Source organism: Papio anubis, chromosome 2 (genome assembly GCF_008728515.1).
Source record: "Papio anubis isolate 15944 chromosome 2, Panubis1.0, whole genome shotgun sequence".
NCBI lineage: Eukaryota > Metazoa > Chordata > Mammalia > Primates > Cercopithecidae > Papio > Papio anubis.
Window position 1 is genome coordinate 141,935,467 of NC_044977.1, and position 19,223 is coordinate 141,954,689.

Here is a 19,223-nt window from a genome sequence, read left to right on the forward strand (position 1 = left end):
CTGGACCCAAAGCACTCCATGGCTTCCACCTTATTTATGCCCTCTTTCACCTTGCCGAAGACCACATGCTTGCCTTCCAACCACTCAGTCTTAGCAGTGCAAATGAAAAAAATGGGAAACATTTGTGCTGAGTACAGCATTTGTCATGGACAAGATGCCAGAACCTGTATACTTCAGGATGACGCTCTCATCATCAAATTTCTCCCCATAGGCGGACTTTCTACCAGTGCCACTATGGCATGTGAAATCACCACCCAGACACATAAATCCTGGAATAAAACTGTGAAAGCAAGAACTCTTAATAACCAAATTCTTTCTCTCCAGTGCTCAGAGTATGAAAATTTTCTGCTGTCTTTGTGTTAACAGCTTTGTCTGCAAATGGATCTAAGGAAATGTGGCCCAGGGGCTCGCCATTGACAGTGATGTCAAAGAGCATGGTGGGGTCGACTATGGCTGACGTCGGGGGCTCTGGGCAGTGACAGTGTTTGCAAAGCACTTATTCAATTTTTATATACATGTGTGTTAGGTTGATTGGTGATCCTCAAAAACATATGCTCATGTCTTAACCACTGGAAGCTGTGAATGTAACCTTATTTAGAAAAGGGGTCTTCACAGACATAATCAAGGATCTCAAGATTTATTTACATTAGATTATCCCGGTGGGCCCTAAATCCAATGGCAAGTATCCTTATAAGAGACACGCAGAGAAGAGAAACATAGAGGCAAGAGCAGGCGGCCAGGTAAAGACAGGGACTGTAGTGAAGCAGCCACAAGTCAAGGAACACCTGAAGTCACCAGGAGCTGGAAGACACAAAGAAGGATTCTCCCCTAGAGACTTCAGAGATACCACGGCTCTGACAACACCTTGATTTTGGACTTCCAGTTTTCAGAACTATGAAAGATTAAATTTCTCTGGCTTCATGCCACCAAGTCTGTGGTAATTTGTTACAGCAGCCTTAGAAAACACAACATGTAAAAGAGTTTCAGAATTGCTAACCATGCACCTATGAGAAACAAATTTACCAACCAGAGTGTAGCGTTTATATACAGTTTTGTCTGCCTTGTCATATCAAGTCGAAATACTGCATTTCAAAACTTCTTAGGTCAGCTCTATCAGTAGGTGCTCTTTTGTAGTGGGGGTGGTCTGGCTTCTTTCATTAAGCATGATTTTGAGGTTCACTGTTGTTGGATGTATCAGATGTGTTATTTTTTATTGTTGAATAATATTCCATTATATGAATACACCACAATTTTCTAATCCATACCTCTGCTGATGGACATTTGTTTTTTTTTTTTTTTTTTTTTTTTTACCAGTTTGGAGTTATTACAAATAGAGCTGCTAAAACCATTTTTGTCCAAGTCTTTGTGTAAACATGTGATTTAAAGTTCCATGATAAATGCTTAAGAGTACAATAGCTCAGTCATATGGTGGGTGTGTGTTTAAAATTTTAAGAAACTGCAAGTTGTTTTCCAAAAGGCTGTACCATATTTTACATTCCCATTATGAGTGTATGAGAGTTTGTCGTATAAAGAAATAAATTAAAAACTTTATGATAAGGTCCAATTTATCATTTTTTTCTTTTGTGATTCATGCTTTCTGTGTCCTAATTAAGAATTCTTTGCCTAATTCAAGGTCACAAAGACTTCTTCATTTTCTTCTAGAAATATTATAATTTTAGCTCTTACATTTAGGTTAGGATCCCCTTTGAGTTAATTTTTTGCAGAGAGTGAGATGTAAGGGTAGAGGTTCATTTTTTTGCACAGATGTCCAGTTGTTCCAGCACTATTTTTTGAAAAAATTATCTTCTCCCACACACACTTAATTACCTTGACATCTATTTGAAAAAGTGATTGACCATACATAGATCTATTTCTGGAGTCTCTATTCTGGCCTATTGACCTATATGTTTATCCTTGTGCCAATATTACATATACTGTAGACTTGATAGCCAATAGTAAATATCCTCCAGTTCTGTTGTTCTTCAAGAAACATTTTCTTGATTATTCTTGGTCCTTTGCATTTCTGTATGAATTTTATTAACAGTTTGCCAATTTTTTATCTCTCTCTGTCTCTGTCTCTCACTCACTGTCTCTCATACAGACACACACACATGCATACACACCTAACTGTTGGGATTTCAAAATTTCTCATTTTAATTATGACAAAAATACAGAAAATTGCACCAGTTATAAGTATATAGCTTGATGAATTTCCACAGAGTTAACACATCCATATAAATAGCCCGGAGATCAAGAAACAGTACTATAACACTACTCCAGGGCACCTTTCAAATAATCCACCCAAAGGATACACTTTATCTGACATTTTTTAACTGTATGTTTGTGAGTTTCATTCATATGTTGAAAATAGTTACCATTATGTTTATTCTCACTGCTGTATAATATTCCATTGCATGAATATAACATTTATTATCCATCCTGTTTTTGATAGGAATTTGGGTGTTTCCCGTTTGGGGTTACTATGAATTTGCTGTGAACATTCTTGCAGTCCCTTAGGGAAGACACGGAAGCATTTTTACTTGGATATATATCTAGGAGTGGAACTGTAAAGTCTTAGGTTTCTGTATGTTCAGTTATAGTAGACACCACAAACGTCATCTAAAATTATTGTACTATTTTACGCTTCTAATAGCAGTCAGTGTATGTGTTGTTCTGATTGGTAACATGTGGTATTTTCTTTTTCATTTTTGCCTTTCTGATAGGTAAATAGTGATATTGCATTGTGGTTAAACTTCAATTGTGGTAAAATACACATAACAAAACTTACCATCTTAACCATTTTAAAGTGTACAGATCAGTGGAATGAATTCTATTCACACTATTGTGCTACCATTACCATCGTCCACATATAAAACTCTTTTCATCTTCTTAAACTGAAACTCTGTACCCATTAAACAATAATTCACTTCCTCCTCCCTCCAGGCCTGGTACCTCCATTCTATTTACTATCTCTATGATTTTAACTATTCTAAGTATCTCATATAAGTGGAATCATACAATATTTGTCTTTTAGTGATTGACTTATTTCACTAAGCATAATGTCCTCAAGGTTTATCCATGTCTTAGCATGTGCCAGAATTTTCTTTTTTAAGGCTAAATAACATTCCATTGTACGTATCTACCACCACTTGTTTATCCATCTGTCATGGACACTTGGGTCACTTCTACCTTTTGGCTATCGGAAGTAATGCTGCTATGAACATGGGTGTCCATATCTGTTTGAGTTCTTGCTTTCACTTCTTTTGTTTACATACCCAGAAATGAAACTTCTGGATCATATGGCAATCATATTTTTAATTTTTTGAGGAACCACCTTACTATTTTCCATATTGTACCATTTTACATTCCCACCAAGAGTGCACAAGGATTCCAATTTCTCCACATCCTTACCAACACTTATTATTTTTTATAATAGCGATCCTAATGGGTATAAGACGGTGCAAAAGATAATTTGTTTTTTCCTGGTGACTAATGCAGTTGAACATCTTCTCCTGTAGTTATTGGCCTGTAATCTCTTTTGCAGATTTTCCATTCAAGCCTTTGCCCACTTTTCTTAAAAGTTGTCCCCCTTTTTCTATTGTCCTGTAGTTTATTTACATATCTTGAATGAGTACTGAATTAGTCTGTTCTCACATTGCTATAAAGAACTACCTGAGACTGAGTAATTCATAAAGAAGAGGTTTAATTGACTCACAGTTCCACAGTCTGTACAGGAGGCAAGGCTGGGGAGGCCTCAGGAAATTTACAATTATGGCAGAACGTGAAGGAAAAGCAGGCACAGTCTTCACATGGCGGAGCAGGAGAGAGGGAGTGAGCGAAGAGGGAAGTGGCACACACTTTCAAACAACCAGATCTCATGAGAACTCTATCACAAGAAAAGCAAGGCAGGGAGTCCACCCCATGATTCAGTCACCTTCCACAAGGCCCCACCCCTGACATGTGAGGATTACAATTCAACATGAGATTTGGGTGGGGACACAGAGCCAAATCATATCAAGTACTTTGTCAGATGAATGTGCTGCAAATATCTTCTCTCATTCTGTGGGCTGCTTTTTCTAGTGGAAGGGGGAATCAGTGGCTTATGCTGTCTCTATGATTTTGAAAATCAAACTTCAGTTCTACCCATTCCTTAAGGTCTCACAGTACTTGGGTCTTTTCTATGAAACATTGTTTTATTAGTTTCCTATAACTCCAGCCTCCATTAATTTTCACCGTCTCTGCCCTTCTAGAGTGTTTACCATCTGATTTTGTGATCTAATGGTAATATAATTAGTTCATATCCTTGTTTGCCTCTCACATACTCTACAGCCAGACCACATTGCTTACGTGCTTTTGCATGCATTACTTTCCTGCCTGACTTTAAATCAGAGGGCAAGGATTTTTTTTAACAAATATTATCCTTAATACATACCAACAAGTACAGCTGTAGCAAGAGCTACAATACTTGTTATATGTAACAAGAGCTACAATACTTGTTATATGTAATACTTGTTATATGTAACAAGAGCTACAATACTTGTTATATGTAATACTTGTTATCTGTAACAAGAGCTACAATACTTGTTATATGTAATACTTCGTATATGTAACAAGAGCGAGAGCTCAATACTTGTTATATGATTTGAAAAATGTTAATATTACCAGGAATAGCTACTATCCACTAAAAGAACTGATAGTAAATAAATCGTTCCAATTAAATATTTTGTTCAAGAGGTCTTTAAAACAGAGCCACATAAGTCATCAAGTGAGTCTAACCTCTACAACATAAAGGAATCGTATTGAAACTGTTTCACTTTAACCTCCCTGGATTCTATTTGGAATTTCAGTTATTAACAGTCCTGCATACCACCTTCATCATCTACTTCATCTTGTTACTCACTTACTTCTAAAAATACTTACTTTTGACCTCAGGTTGGTAAAATTAGCCTACTCTCATGTTTGTTTATGCTTTTGTTCTGCTGCTGGTCTCTTTGGTAAATGTACATCTATTCGTATTATGAGTTTGGATTAGCCTGAAATGGTAAAGTGGGATAAGGCGTCAACATGATCTTTGACAGTCTTATTATGTGCATAATTAGCTACCTAATATAAATTTCTCAATAAGAATGGGGGTGCTGTAGGCGGTGGTGGCAAAGTTTACATTCTTTGAAAATCAAATGATTTAGACATCTATATATTTGACATTCACTTTTAAAATGCTTGTAAATGGAACACAGCCATTGCTCAATTTACACTTTCCTTTTAGTTCTCTATCAGTATGTTTGTGAACCCAGAAAGAATTTTTCCCCGAAGTGATATCTGAGTTTCACTGGGTAAAAACAAAAGATTTTAAAAGCCTCATTTAATACTTTTTTGGGGGAGATAGCTACCTAATTAAATTTTATTATTTGTCCTCTGGGACTGAGATGAAGAAAAATTAGACATGTAATCTCTTTCGGGGCTGTTTTGATGGATTGCCTGCATTTCTCTCACATATCAGATAACAAGACAGCCAGTGTTTTTATAGGCTTTGTGCCTTTACCCTTGGAATTCTACAAAAAACATCTCTCAAGTTCATGTGTAACTTGGAATGAAATGCTCCACATGTGCTTCCAGAATTCTCTTTTCTGCATCAAATCAGAAAAAATGACTCATGACTCATAAGGAATTTTCTATCAGCTAATGTGATATTTAGGGAGGTACACGAAATCCTTGAAGCCTCTAGAGCACTATTTAATGTATTATTGCAAAAAAAAAAAAATCAATAGAGCAATTTTCTATGATATGGTTAATTCAGTCATTATTACAATAGGGATGCAATAGATGTAAAGCATTTCCTCAAGAGCTTAACTCATTATGGAAAAGCAAAACTGGATAAATTAGAATGCTTAGAGACCTGAGGTGGGATAGCAAAATGGATATTCTGGTTAGAGCAGGGTCTGGTTGCACTTAACAGAGGCTGATTACAGTACTTTAACCAAGTAAAGAGTTTGTTTACCCAATGTAACAAGAGTCTGGGGGTAGGAAATGCATGGATAGTGAAGGCCCTTGAGAGAACAGGCCCCTTTCCCCTCCTGCTGCACAATGCTCAGCACTTAGGAATGACTGCTCCACTTTACACTGAATCACAATCTGGACAAGAGAAAAGACAGGTTAAAAGTAGAAAGCTTATGCCAGCTGAGCAGTCCTTTATAGAAAGATACAGGTATCAACAAAAAAATAGCTGTCCATGAAGTAGCTTTTGATCTAGTTTACTGGCCAATGGACTAGACGATCACCCTAGCTGGAAGGGTATTTACGGAGGTATTTTAAATTATTTACTATTATCTCAAGCAAATTCAAGATTCTGTTAGCAAGGAAGAAGAGTACACACTGGATAGGGAAATCAGCAATGTCTATCACATTTGATTAACCAAATTAAGTGCCACACTTCATATTTTAAATCGTCATCAGACATTTAAAAGAATGTATTTCATCCATGTCCACACAATTCAAAGTTCACCACCACACAGATCATAAAGAAGTTTTCTTTTGGTTACTGTTTCTCAAGTTACCTGATATTTCAATAAGAAATGATAACTTATGATACAGCCACTTGACGGACTACTGCATAGTCATTAACAATGAAAAATACGGAGCAAAAGATTTGCACAAGCATTTCACAAAAAAGTACCTAAATGACTAACAACATGAAAAAGACGCTCACCTTTGTCATTGGAAATATGCAAATTAAAGCCATAATTAAATACCATAATACACCTAGCAAAATGTTTAAAATTAAAAAGACACAGAATATCAAGTGTTGGTGCATATGTGGAGCAACTGAAATCCTCATACAGAAAGTATTAGAAAAATCTTCAAAATACCCTTTTCCTGCCAAATAAAGAGAAACAAATCTTCAGCAGAAAGCAGAGCTGAAGTCTGTATGTAACCAGGAAAAATGGGGCTAGTCTGAGTGCAGATGCTAGTGGCAGCTGTGTGAGGAGCTGAATCAGATACTCCTGTATTTAGGGGGCACCACAGAAAGGGTTAAAGTGCCCCCAGGTTGCTAGCACCCCGGACCTATAGTAGAAGCAGATACAAACTGTTTTTGAAAAAAGGTATCCACACTTTTTAGGCCATTAAATTTCCCACATATTAAGATCAATGAAATATCATTCACAGTCTTTAAGATCACCAAGCATACAAGGAGGCAAGCCACTATGGGTGAGATAGATTAAAAACAACACACAACTTGTTTATATATTGGAATGGTTTCATTGGGCAAAAACAAAAGATTTTAAAAGCCTCATTTAATACTGAGTACTGAGATACAGAGTACAGAATAAGTAGGTAAGAAACGTTTAAAGAAATGAAGCATGGAACCACAAAGATGGGGAAGGAATGCCAGAGTATCAGGAATAACTGGGAAGATATGCGTAACAATAAAATGGAACTTCTAAAATGAAAAATAGACTTTTAAAAATTAAAAAAGTCTCAATGTATGGGGTTTAACAACAGATGAAACATACTTGAACAGTGATCTGGAATACACAGCTGAGGAAATTACCCAGAATAGAGCACAGAGAGTAGTAAGAAGATGAAAAAGATGAAAGAAGCTAAGAGATACGGAGAACAGAAGAGGAAACAGAAACATATGTATTCTGAACTCTAAGACAGTAAAGAGAACTGAGAAAAAGGAATTGAAGAGACAGTGACTGAGAATTTCACAGAAGTGATATAAATCTATTTTCCTAAGTAGAATAAAATAAACCCAAAAGTAGACACATCATAGTGAAACTGTAGAAGAGCAAACACAAAAAGTTTCCAAACTAGCCAGAGGAAAAGAGACAAATCATCCATATGATACAACAGCAATGACAAAAACCAAAATGAAATCGAATAACATCTTCCAAGTGTCCATTTTGCATTGTAGATCAAACCCATTGTTAGAGGATGAAAGTGATATAAATACATTTTCAGATAAAGTTTCTCACCAAGGACCTCTATTAAAGGAACTTCTAAAAGATGTACTTTAGAAATAAAGAAAAATGATCATAGAATGATCTGAGATATGAAAAGGAATAGTAAGTAAAATACAAACATGTAAGTACATATATATACACACATACATAAACAAACATCTGTGTAAGATAGTCTGGAGAGAGGTGCCCAGATTTAAAACATTCTAAGGTTTTTGGATTGTCTAGGGGTAGTGTTTAAGATATTTAACTTAAAACTTTATTGTATTAAATACGCAAGGCAAAAATTTAAGGGTAACACTAAGAGAATAGAAATTGTTAGCATAAATTTGAAAAAAATATGGAAGAATAAGACACACATGCCCCAACTATTTTTCAAAAGCAAGGAAGAAAAAAGCATAGAAAAAAAATGAGACTAATAAAATTAGTTCAAACAAGTCCACATATATGTCAATAATTACAACGAATGTAAATGGAATAAACTTGCCAATTAAAGGTTATACTGCCATATTGGATTAAAAAACAAAATCCAGCTGTGTGAAGTTTATGAGACACAAAAAGGACAGAGAACAGTTGAAAGAGAGGTGGTGGAGAGAAAAGTTATATAAGGTAAACACCAATAAAAAGAGAGCTGGGATGTTTAATATTTGACAAAAATTTTAAGACAAAAAGCAGTACTGGTGATAAAGAGGGTAACTACTAAATAACAAAGAATAAATCCATCAGAAAGGAAAAATATAACAATTTAAATGTCCATTTTCCTAATAGCCTCAAAATATAAAAAGCAAAAATTCACAGAATTTCAGGGTAAAATGGCCAAATGCGGAATTATAAGTCCTCCTTGTTCTTTACTGTAAAACTCATAAATAAAAGAGTGAATACATTCAAAAGATATTTGTATTAGCTTGTGGGATTAAGGATTTTTCTCCATTTTCTAAACTTTATTGCTGTCATATTGCTTTTATAATTAATATACTTTTTTTCAGAAATAAAGTATACAGGTGAAATCTTTAGATAACAGAGGGTTAATTATGGTTTTACTAAATTTGGGGGTAATTACAGTCTGTAGTTTTAGATCCTGTCCCCAGTGATTATCAGGTTGTGTACATTTTAAAGATAATTTCTTGTTTGAGTTTTGCTAAAATTTCAAATGACTTTTACATGGACTCAAGTGGTTCAGACACCACTGGACTCACACATTAAAGAATGTGGTTTACTACACAGTTTCTGCTTTACTCAATAAGAATAAAATACTTCTAGAAAGAATGCGTAATAATGCACTCCAAACTTGAATATGCTACTGATTGTTAATGGCTACATTATTCTGGATATTTGTATCAACAACATAGCGACAACTTTTCTAGACTTCTGCCCAGATATTACAATTATTATCCTAGCCATTAGTTACTCTCAGAAAAGTAGAGAAAGATGCAAATGGAAAATAAAGCAGCATTCAAGGAAGCTGGCTCTAAAGAAAACAAGCACAGGTGGCAGGGCATGGTGGCTCATGCCTGTAATCCCAGCACTTTGGGAGGCTGAGGCAGGCGAATCACGAGGTCAGGAGTTCGAGACCAGCCTGGCCAACATGGTGAAACCCCATCTCTACCAAAAATGCAAAAAATTAGCTGGGTGTAGTGGCAAGCGTCTGTAATCCCAGCTACTTGGAGGCTGAGGCAGGAGAATTGCTTACACCCAGGAGGCGGAGGTTGCAGTCACGCCACTGCACTCCAGCCCTGGGAACGGAGTCTCATCTCAGAAAACCAACCAACCAACCAACAAAAAGGTTACTTTATCACAGTATTGAAAACGGAGACAGCAAATGGAGTCTCTTTGAATATATAACCTAAAAACTGAAACTGTAAAATTTAATCTATTATACAGAATTTTCAGTTGTTTAAATTTTACTGTTTGCAATTCTAGAAAAATAACATCATGTTGGAAAAGCAGTAATTTAAAATGAATTATATTTTGAAAAATATAGAAAAATGACAGGAATTCTAAATTTTGTGAATATTTTACCCAAGAAATGTGTTTTAGAATCTTTTGAGATTTGTATTAGAAAATATTGTTGGTCCAATTCTTTCACTGTTTAAAGCCAACAATAAAATAATAGGAAAAGAATGTAGTTACTTCCAACTCTGGGCTATAACAATAAGATAATAACGTCTAGAAATTACACTTTAAAATCTTCAGAGTAAATTAATAAAAATTCAACATACTTCAAGTTATCATCACTTTATTTTTTCTATCATTACCTTTTTGTTTACTGTTTCAATTTATTGAATTATAAATACAATGAAGAGTACAATAATAAATGTACATACAGCTTTATGAATTCTCACATAGTGAGCCTGTGTTACAAGTAATCTATTATTAACTTTTAAGATGATACAGTGCTATGATCGAAGGACTAAAATGATCAACATCACCATAAAAGGCAGTTATAAACAAGAACAATTAAGTGTAATTAAATCAGGTGGGAGGCACACTTAGAGAAATGAAACAATTTTTGGCTCACATTTTACACCACACAGGTATTCTGTATCTTTAGAACATGAGAAAATACATATTCTCAGTCTGATAGGTCTCCGACTTGGGGGTTCTTTTACTGTACTTTTTTCTCTCTAGTAGCCGAACATTTTAAAGGAATCAGCAGAAAAAACATCAAACTTCAGAACCAATTAGACTTTTAAAAGCAACGTTCTTGCCCTTTCCAGAGATACATGCCTTAATCCTCCTACAAATCATGACCTTACACGATAACTTTAAGGGTGAACATCAACTTATCTACATTTTGGCGCTTGCTTTCCCTAAGTGGCAGATGGTTTCTATTAACCTAAAATTGAAGTCCTTGTTGGGGGACCCCTAATTCCATGTCTAGTCCTAGTGCCCAGAGGCTACCAAAGACGATACGAATAGCTTCTCAGGCACTCCACCCACCATTTACCTTGTTAATGCAAATCTCGCCCAGACCTGGGTCCCGAAATTATTTTACCCTGCAGAACAGAAATGTTATGGTGTTCATTCAGTGAACTCGTCCCTAGTTTTTAATCTTTGTATTTTCTGCGTATACTTCGAGCCACCAGTAACTTTCCCAGTTACCAAGAAACAGTGTAACACAGGTCGCTATTTGTTTTGTTCGGAATTTACGAGCCATTTAAGCACACACGTGATTAGCAACACTAAGGGGGCTCTTCCAGGCAAAGAATCCACAGAATGAGAGGCCCTAGGTACCCAAATGAAGCAACAATGAAAGATCGGCGAAGCTCAGCAAGGTGCCTGAGCGCCACGGACGCCTGCTCTGATTTCAGGTTGCCGGCGCGCGCCCGCGGGTCTGCCTTTATGGGCGAGGCGCAAAAGGGCTCCAGGAAAGAGGGTGCCCTTAGGGGCTCGGAGATTAGCGTGGGCGACCCTGCCATCAGCCGCCCCCACCACAAAGAAGAGGAAACGCTCCGCATCCCGTCACCAGGGCAACTCTGCAACCCGACACCAAGGCTCAAGATTCCGCATCCCGGGCAGCGGACACAGAAGAAAAGCACATCGCGGCCCGGCCGCGGGGCTCCAAGGCGTCCCTGCGGCTGCTGTTCCTAGGGTGCCGAGAGCGACGCGGGGGCCACCCCTCTCCGCCGGCCCGGGGTCCGAAGATCGGCCATCCGCCGCAACGCCACCGCGCCCGGCCGGCGCCTGCCGCACGTGGCGGCCGTGATTGTCCCGGGGCGGTATCCCTCCGCGCCCCCGCCTCAGTCTCCCCCCGCCCTTCCCGGGACCCTCCGTGCCAGGGCGCCGCGGAAGGATCGCACGCACGCGCGCGCGCACGCCCCGCCGTATCCGCGGAGAACGGAGGGCGCTGCGGTAAGGAGCAGCCGCCGCCGCCACCACCACCGGCACAGCCGCTCCGCAGCCTCCCGCCGCTGGTTAGTCAGCCCCGCGGCTGCGGGCGGCCGGGTGGCCGGGCGCGCTCTGAGGTTCGTCCCTCATCGCTGAACCCGCGTCCTCCCTCCGCGGCTCCTCGGGGAGGGGGGCGGTCGGTGCCTGCGCAGAGCCGCCTCCTCCCCGCCCCCGCCCCGCCTTCCCCCGCGCCGCCGCCGCCGCCGCCGCCGCCGCCCGCTACCGCCGCCGCGCCTGCTGCTCCTCGCCGTCCGCGCTGCAGTGCGAAGGGCTCGAAGATGGCCGGTTGGCAGAGCTACGTGGATAACCTGATGTGCGATGGCTGCTGCCAGGAGGCCGCCATTGTCGGCTACTGCGACGCCAAATACGTCTGGGCAGCCACGGCCGGGGGCGTCTTTCAGAGCATTACGGTGAGGACCAGTGGCGGCCGGGACCCTGGTCCCTGCACCGGAGTGGGGTTGGCGGGCCGCGGGGGCGCCGCAGCGCGGGGCCGGAACACCGAGGGCCGAGCCCGCAGGTGTGCTAGGCAGCGGGCGCCGAGGATGCGGCTGCCGGGCAGGCTGGGAGGCCGAGGCCCGGGGACGCCCCCTCACCCGGGGCTGCGCTGACAAGCGGGGGCGGCGGCCAGACTCCTCGCTGGCCCTCGCCTGGCGTCCCCGGCGTTCCCAGCGTGGGTCCAGGTGCCCGGGTTGGGGGAGGGGGCACGCACCGGCCAGGGCAAGGGGAGGGGTTCCTTTTTTCCTCCTAGTGCAGTTCCCCTAGGTTCTCTTGAAGCCCTGAGGTTTGCTATGCACGTCCTGGGGTGGAAGCGGGGGTCGGGGATCCGGGCCGGGGAGCGCGGGCCCCGGGTAGAGGTCCCCAGGCTTCTTGGCCGCCTCTTGCTCGGCGGACAGCGAGCCGCCCGCGCCTCCGGCTGTGGGAGGCGGTGGCCCCGACCCGGCCCCCGAGATTCTCGAAGCGACTTTGCGTAGGTTTGCCGATGTCCAGGCCTCTGGGGCTTGCGAGAGATGTGCGCCGACCGCGTAGGTGGATTCGTGAATCTCGACTTCAGCTGTAGCTCTATAGGTTGTTTTTTTTTTTTTTTTTTTTTAAATTCTCCAAGATGGCGAACTGCCATTGATTTCTCTCCTTCTCATATGGAGATTCATCGATATACGGTTATCCCCAGTTACGCAACATAGCTCAAAAAAGGGGTGCTTTTCGGGGGCTTTCAATTATCTGCGAAGACCAGGAGCACACTTCACTTCTCCAAGTCCCTCCCTCTTTAGTGGTGGCAGTAAAGGAACTAATGCAGTTTTATGCTTCACATTGCCTGATTTTCTTGAGACTTGATGGTTTTGAGTTGGTTGCAGTATGTTTGGGGAATATTTGCAAGTAAGCCTCCAGCTTATTGTTTTGCCTGTTTCTGCCCAAGGCTGTTTCTGAAATTATGATAATTGTATTAAATACGAGACCATTCCTTTAATTTCTTAGCACCACGCTCCCTTCCCATTAAACACCAAAATTCAGGTCCCCTATTATGGGTGCTAATTACTCTTTTGCCACTTAACGTGGTTTAAAGTCTGACTTTAGAACTCAGTCCTTGATGCTAGTACTTTAAGGTCTCGTATACCCGCAGTGGACTACAATTCTTGTAGGGAATTGGCATCTGGTCATCAACTTTTTTCCTGCAGTCCTCTTGTCTTTGTGTGTGAGTTCCCGCTGTCTGACTAGGAAGATTGCGGGAGTGTGCTTGGAAATGGCTGGGGCCTGCTATGACTCTGCAGTTCTGATGGGGGCGACGCCTTCCTTCTTATTCATGGAATGTTAGAATGCACGTTTTCTCCTTTCCGGTTCTGGTGGCTACCTCAGTTTCTTTCCCAATCTCCCTCCATTTTCTCTGTTCTACTATTGCCTACCGCAGTGCTGTAGACAGAATCCACTTTGCGTTTGCCCAGAAAGAAAACTGATTACTGAGATGGGAGGGGAAGGGAGGTTGGAAAGAAACAGGAGTCGTGGCTAGAAAAATAGGAGGGAAATATGAATTTGGAAAAGTACTGATGTTCAGGGATTGAAGTCCATATCATCAGTTATATTTCTAGTTATTCCAAGCAGAGAAGTGAACAAATCAAAGAACAGGCTTTATTTTGGGAGACTTTGAAGCAACTTTAAATGTGATGAAACATGATTTACTGTAATGGGACTGAATATGATAGACCAGCTGTGTTCAAAGAGTTGATAGCTGAATTTTTACCATTACGTGAACACTTTCAGGCACCAGCTGACTTAATACAGTTTATAAATAACTCTTTAAGTTTGCACTTTGTCTAGTGTCAACTATCAATTATTTAGAGTTTCTTTATATAGACTGGTCTTGGTTAAGAGACGACACCGTTAACTGAAATCAAATCAACTGATGTAAAAGATGTGATTATATAGAATTAAGTAATTATTAAGAAAAGACCGAATCTTGGTTTTACGTTAGTGAAATGTGGCTGTCTGGCATAGCACACAGCCTTTCCTGTTAACATCAAGCCCTAAAAGGAATTAACTACAACTTCATGTGTTTTTTTTTTTTTTTTTTTTCTTTCTGGTGGGGGGCAGCCAATAGAAATAGATATGATTGTAGGAAAAGACCGGGAAGGTTTCTTTACCAACGGTTTGACTCTTGGCGCGAAGAAATGCTCAGTGATCAGAGATAGTCTATACGTCGATGGTGACTGCACAATGGACATCCGGACAAAGAGTCAAGGTGGGGAGCCAACATACAATGTTGCTGTCGGCAGAGCTGGTAGAGGTAAGTAAGGCATTCTTTTGGTTAAAAGTTGCATGCCACATTACAACTTATTAAGCAGTTTCTTTTAACATTTTGAATAAAAGTTAGTCCATAATGGCTATTAAGGTGGTTTTTGTGAACTGCCCAGCACTATGGAGAAGCACTGCTTTAGTTTTACCTACTCTACAGCATCTACAACCTGCCCTTTTAGATCCTGATTTTGTTCTACGGTAGAATATTCGTATCAACTCACTTTCAGCTTTATTAAACTTAAAAGTCTCCTAAACTGCTTGGCATGTCAAATGATAATCCTGTGGTGTTTCAGATTGTTAAATTGTTGGAATCACTTGGTTATTTTAGTCCTTTGCAGTTTGTGTTTGACCTTTGGATCTCTTTTCTTTTTTTTCTTGCTTGTATTCTAACCATTTCACTATTCAGCATAAAGAAGTAAAAATTAACATCAGTTCATTTTTCAGTTAGGAACTTTGCTGGGGAAAAGATAATTAGATGAGGATTTTGGAGTAAGTTGTCCATTCACTGAAATATTTTCAAAAATTGTGTGTCTGAGACTTAGATTTGAAAAGTAGGAAATTACATTTCATTTGTATACTTGGTCCAAAAATTCAGGTGTCTCCAGACTGTTGTCAGCATTATAGAAACTCTTAATTGTACTAAGTCTCCCTACTTTTTCAAAATAAACTTTTGAAATTGAGGTTTATTATGACATCTGATTGATTTACAAATACATTTAAATGGGTTAACGCATACGAATATTTTGTAAATATAGAGTGCTATTGTAGCCTCACATAGCTGACTTGGCACATCTAATTTTAATAACAGCTCTACCATGTGAGGGGACTTGAAGCTGCCCTGAGTTGTAATTTAATGCTGTGGCTCTACCAGCTCCCTGTGATTATCCTAAAAGTTACTCGTAATTCTGGTGTGAGTTGATGTTTTAAGTATTTATAAGAAAATTAGATGACTTTGAAATAGTGACAAATCTCTTTAAACCTTAGCTGCACTATATGCTAAAAAGAAGCGTCAAGCACAAGACAAAAAAAAAAACCAGAATATTTTTATACTCTACAGCACTACTGACATCTAGTGGTAGTGAATATAAAATTTGACATATACATATATTTTGGGTTATAGACCTTTGAATTGTATTATACAAGAGCGATTAGAAATCGTAAACCTATTTTTTTAGACGCAATTAAAAACAAGGCTAGTACGGTGAAGTTATCAGTAAGCAAACACCTTAAATAATTTAATTTGGCCTTTTCTGAATGATACTGAGTATGCTACTTAAAATTTGATCTTCATTTTCCTTTGGAAATAAGAGATACATTTAGCCTCACTGGTAAAACGTAATAGTTTAAACTTGTCAAGCATGTTAAAATTTGGGGAGAGTTTGTAAGTAAATAACTCCCTGAGTTTATTAAGTTTATATGTTTGGGGCAAGTAATAACATGTACTTGACATAAGCCAGAATTTTTTTGCCCTAAAATAGAAGACAAATGATCACTTTTTTTTTTTTTCCTGTAGTTAGTGTAAAGATAGTTGTATAGAACTTTTGCTTGCATTGATTGGGCTTCCAAGATGCATTCAAGTTTACTATTTTCTGTTTAGTATATTACTAGTTTGAAAGTTCTTTTTGGAAACCTACTTGATTTCAGTGCTTGGCAGTTCATGGAAAACTAACTTAATGTTAACTTATTAATCGGGGTTCTGTCTGCTAAAACTTATGTGACTTTCTTGATTAACACTTCTTTTGAAACACTTTTCTTCTTTCTCTTTCAGTCTTGGTCTTTGTAATGGGAAAAGAAGGGGTCCATGGAGGCGGATTGAATAAGAAGGCATACTCAATGGCAAAATACTTGAGAGACTCTGGGTTCTAGCTGCTAGGCAGACTGTTAAGTATTAGGGGAAAATTGCTCTTAAACTTTCCTAGCTGTAAGCTTAAGTCTTAATTCTGGAAATTTTATTAGCAATGCAGGGTGATGGGGTATGAACCTGTGTCTCCTTTGTATCCCTCTGTTGGTGGGGAAAGGTGTCTTTCTTTCTGCCCTCCCCCCCCAAATAATTCTGTTCACTTTTGTTTTGTTTCCTTGTGTACTCCAGCATTGGTTATAGTCATGGGAAAGGAAGGTGTCCACGGAGGCACACTTAACAAGAAAGCATATGAACTCGCTTTATACCTGAGGAGGTCTGATGTGTAAGCAGCCTCTCCCCATCTACCTAGCAACTGTCTTCATCAACAACCCTAATTATGGTCACAATGCTACCAAACTATAGATGGTAGCTAATTTTTCTTTACCTATTTTCTAATGTCATGATTCCTGTTTGCCCAATGGATCATTTGTATGTTAACCACTGTATGTAACCAACCCTTATCTGGCAACATAATTGCAGCACAATAATGATTTGCATGATACCTTGAAATTGGGGGGAGGGGGCATGCCAAGTTGGGCATCACTTTGTCTTAGCAATTAATGGGATATTGATTACTAAAATAAGTTAATATTAAGCAAGGTGCCGGTTGTACAATCTCTGATCAATGTCTTTTCAGCACTTTGAGCATTTACTTGGCTCATTTAGTCTTCCTTTTGTAGCGCATGGTTGGGAGGAAAAAGTGCATGCATCTTTCCTTCACTCTTCTCTTTTTCCCGCCCCACCTCCCTTCGCACATAGGCATTTGGTTTGCTTCCATCTTTTTTTATGCAGTGCCTGTTTTTTTTAACCAATTAATATCCCTTTTGTTGATGAGCTATTGAGAGCTGCAGTAGTTTGCTTTTAGTATTGTTGTTGCACTTGAGACAAACCTTTATTCATAGTGTCTACAGGACATATGAAGAGTGCAATGGCAAAACAAGAGCAAAAAGCACTTCCTCCCATGACCTTACAGTAACCATACTGATTGACTCCCCAGGGACATTCCATCATTGCAATAGCTCACATTTTTATTCCTGTCTTTTTCTTTGCACACCAGCTCTACTCTTTAGTAAAATTGTAAAAGGCTGCCATTATGGACATTAGGTATCCCAACATAACCATCTGGAGTGTGTCCAGTTTGTTCTTCATAGGACCAATTTTTATTTGCAGCTTGAGTTTTTATATGAAGTTGCATTATTGTGGACTTGGCTGTCTTGTGATGAATTTTTTTCATATGTATTCTGTGCCATACTATTGTTAAAATGAACCGTTGCTATTGTGAGATGGATTTTAACCGACCTATTAAGGGTTTCTTTCGAATGGCACTACTTTAGGGACATTCTAGTATTTGCTTCTATTGTTTGGGCCTTGTGGATAATGTACAGATTTAAAAACAAATCTTGTTGCTGATTTGTCCATTTCTTTCCCTGCACTTTGTTACATCTGGGATACAGTCTAACTCATCTGATTTAATATGCATTTAAAAAAATGCCATAACTATTAAACACCTTGTTTACAGACAGATGAAATAAATTTATTCCAACCAAATACTCTAGGCTCCTGTTGTTTATATAAATTGTTGCCTTACTGTTAAAAGCTGATTTTTGACAAAGTGGGAATACACAGAATAGGCCAAAGTCTGCTGCAAGCATAAAATTTTTTTTTTTTTTTTTTTGAGACGGAGTCTCACTCTGTCGCCCAGGCTGGAATGCAGTGGCACAATTTCGGCTCACTGCAAGCTCCGTCTCCCGGGTTCATGCCATTCTCCTGCCTCAGCCTCCCGAGTAGCTGGGACTAGAGGCCACACCGCCACGCCGGCTAATTTTTTGTATTTTTAGTAGAGACGGGGTTTCACCATGTTAGCCAGGATGGTCTCGAATCCTGACCTCGTGATCTGCCTGCCTCAGCCTCCCAAAGGGCTGGGATTACAGGCGTGAGCCACTGCGCCCGGCCGCAAGCATAAAACTTTAACATTCAGGTGATGGCCTACTTCAAGTAATATTACAGATAAAATTAGTGCCTGGGAATTTCTTTTTAATGGGCTTTGATCTGTTACACATAGTTTTGAGTCATTTCAGGCTCATCTTCAGGCGTATGTGAGAAGCAACTGACATCTTCTAGAAAATGAGTATTTTCCTTTTCTTGCTGGTTTCTAGATGTGAAATCTAATAAACAGCAAAGGGAGTACCAAGAAGGGTTTCTGCACTATTGTGGATTTTTCTGTGTTGAAATGTCGTATGACTTTAGATTTGGAGGCTGTGTTGGCAGGCTGAAGTCAGCCAACTGGAGACCTCCTACATAAGAGCAGAAGACATTCCTTAGGCAGCATATAAGGTAATTGGGATTCTTTTGCACTTTTTGGCTTTGTAGTGACATGTTGACCATGGCTATGTAATAGATTTAATCCCAGAGGCCATAAAATCCCTGATATGTATTAAAGTTTGGTAAATATGTAAATTTAGGGCTATTTAGATAAATCATTATTACCAACAACTCAAGCAGATGCTTAGAGCCAGGGGTGCTCAAAAGTTAGTGGGTTTCAGTAAAACTGGGGAGCTGGTTATAAGGCAGATTATGGACTCTGGGGTTCCATCCTGGAGATGGAGAGTCCATAAGCCCAGGAATCCCTTTTCAGAAACAATCACTGGGTCAGTCTGATTCATTTTAAGTGGTGTTTATGCTACCTT

General features: G+C 39.7%; 1 protein-coding gene and 1 pseudogene across 3 annotated transcripts; one reads left to right on the forward strand and one right to left on the reverse strand.

The window, feature by feature from the left end:
• Positions 1–10,180: 10,180 nt before the first annotated feature.
• On the reverse strand, positions 10,181–11,698 carry LOC103882291 (annotated as a pseudogene). The gene has a single exon (XR_644049.1). The product of XR_644049.1 is annotated as an uncharacterized LOC103882291 (transcript).
• PFN2 (profilin 2) lies at positions 11,463–18,086 on the forward strand. 2 transcript variants are annotated; one of them, XM_003894962.4, is made up of 3 exons: positions 11,463–12,259; positions 14,433–14,625; positions 16,726–18,086. In XM_003894962.4, exons 1-3 carry the CDS (start codon positions 12,128–12,130, stop codon positions 16,821–16,823), a joined length of 423 nt encoding a protein of 140 aa, XP_003895011.1. In that variant the 5' UTR covers positions 11,463–12,127; the 3' UTR covers positions 16,824–18,086. The 2 variants fall into 2 exon arrangements, with proteins under 2 accessions (XP_003895011.1, XP_003895010.1); XM_003894961.5 differs by having other exon boundaries at positions 11,546–12,259; positions 16,405–18,086.
• Positions 18,087–19,223: the final 1,137 nt, after the last annotated feature.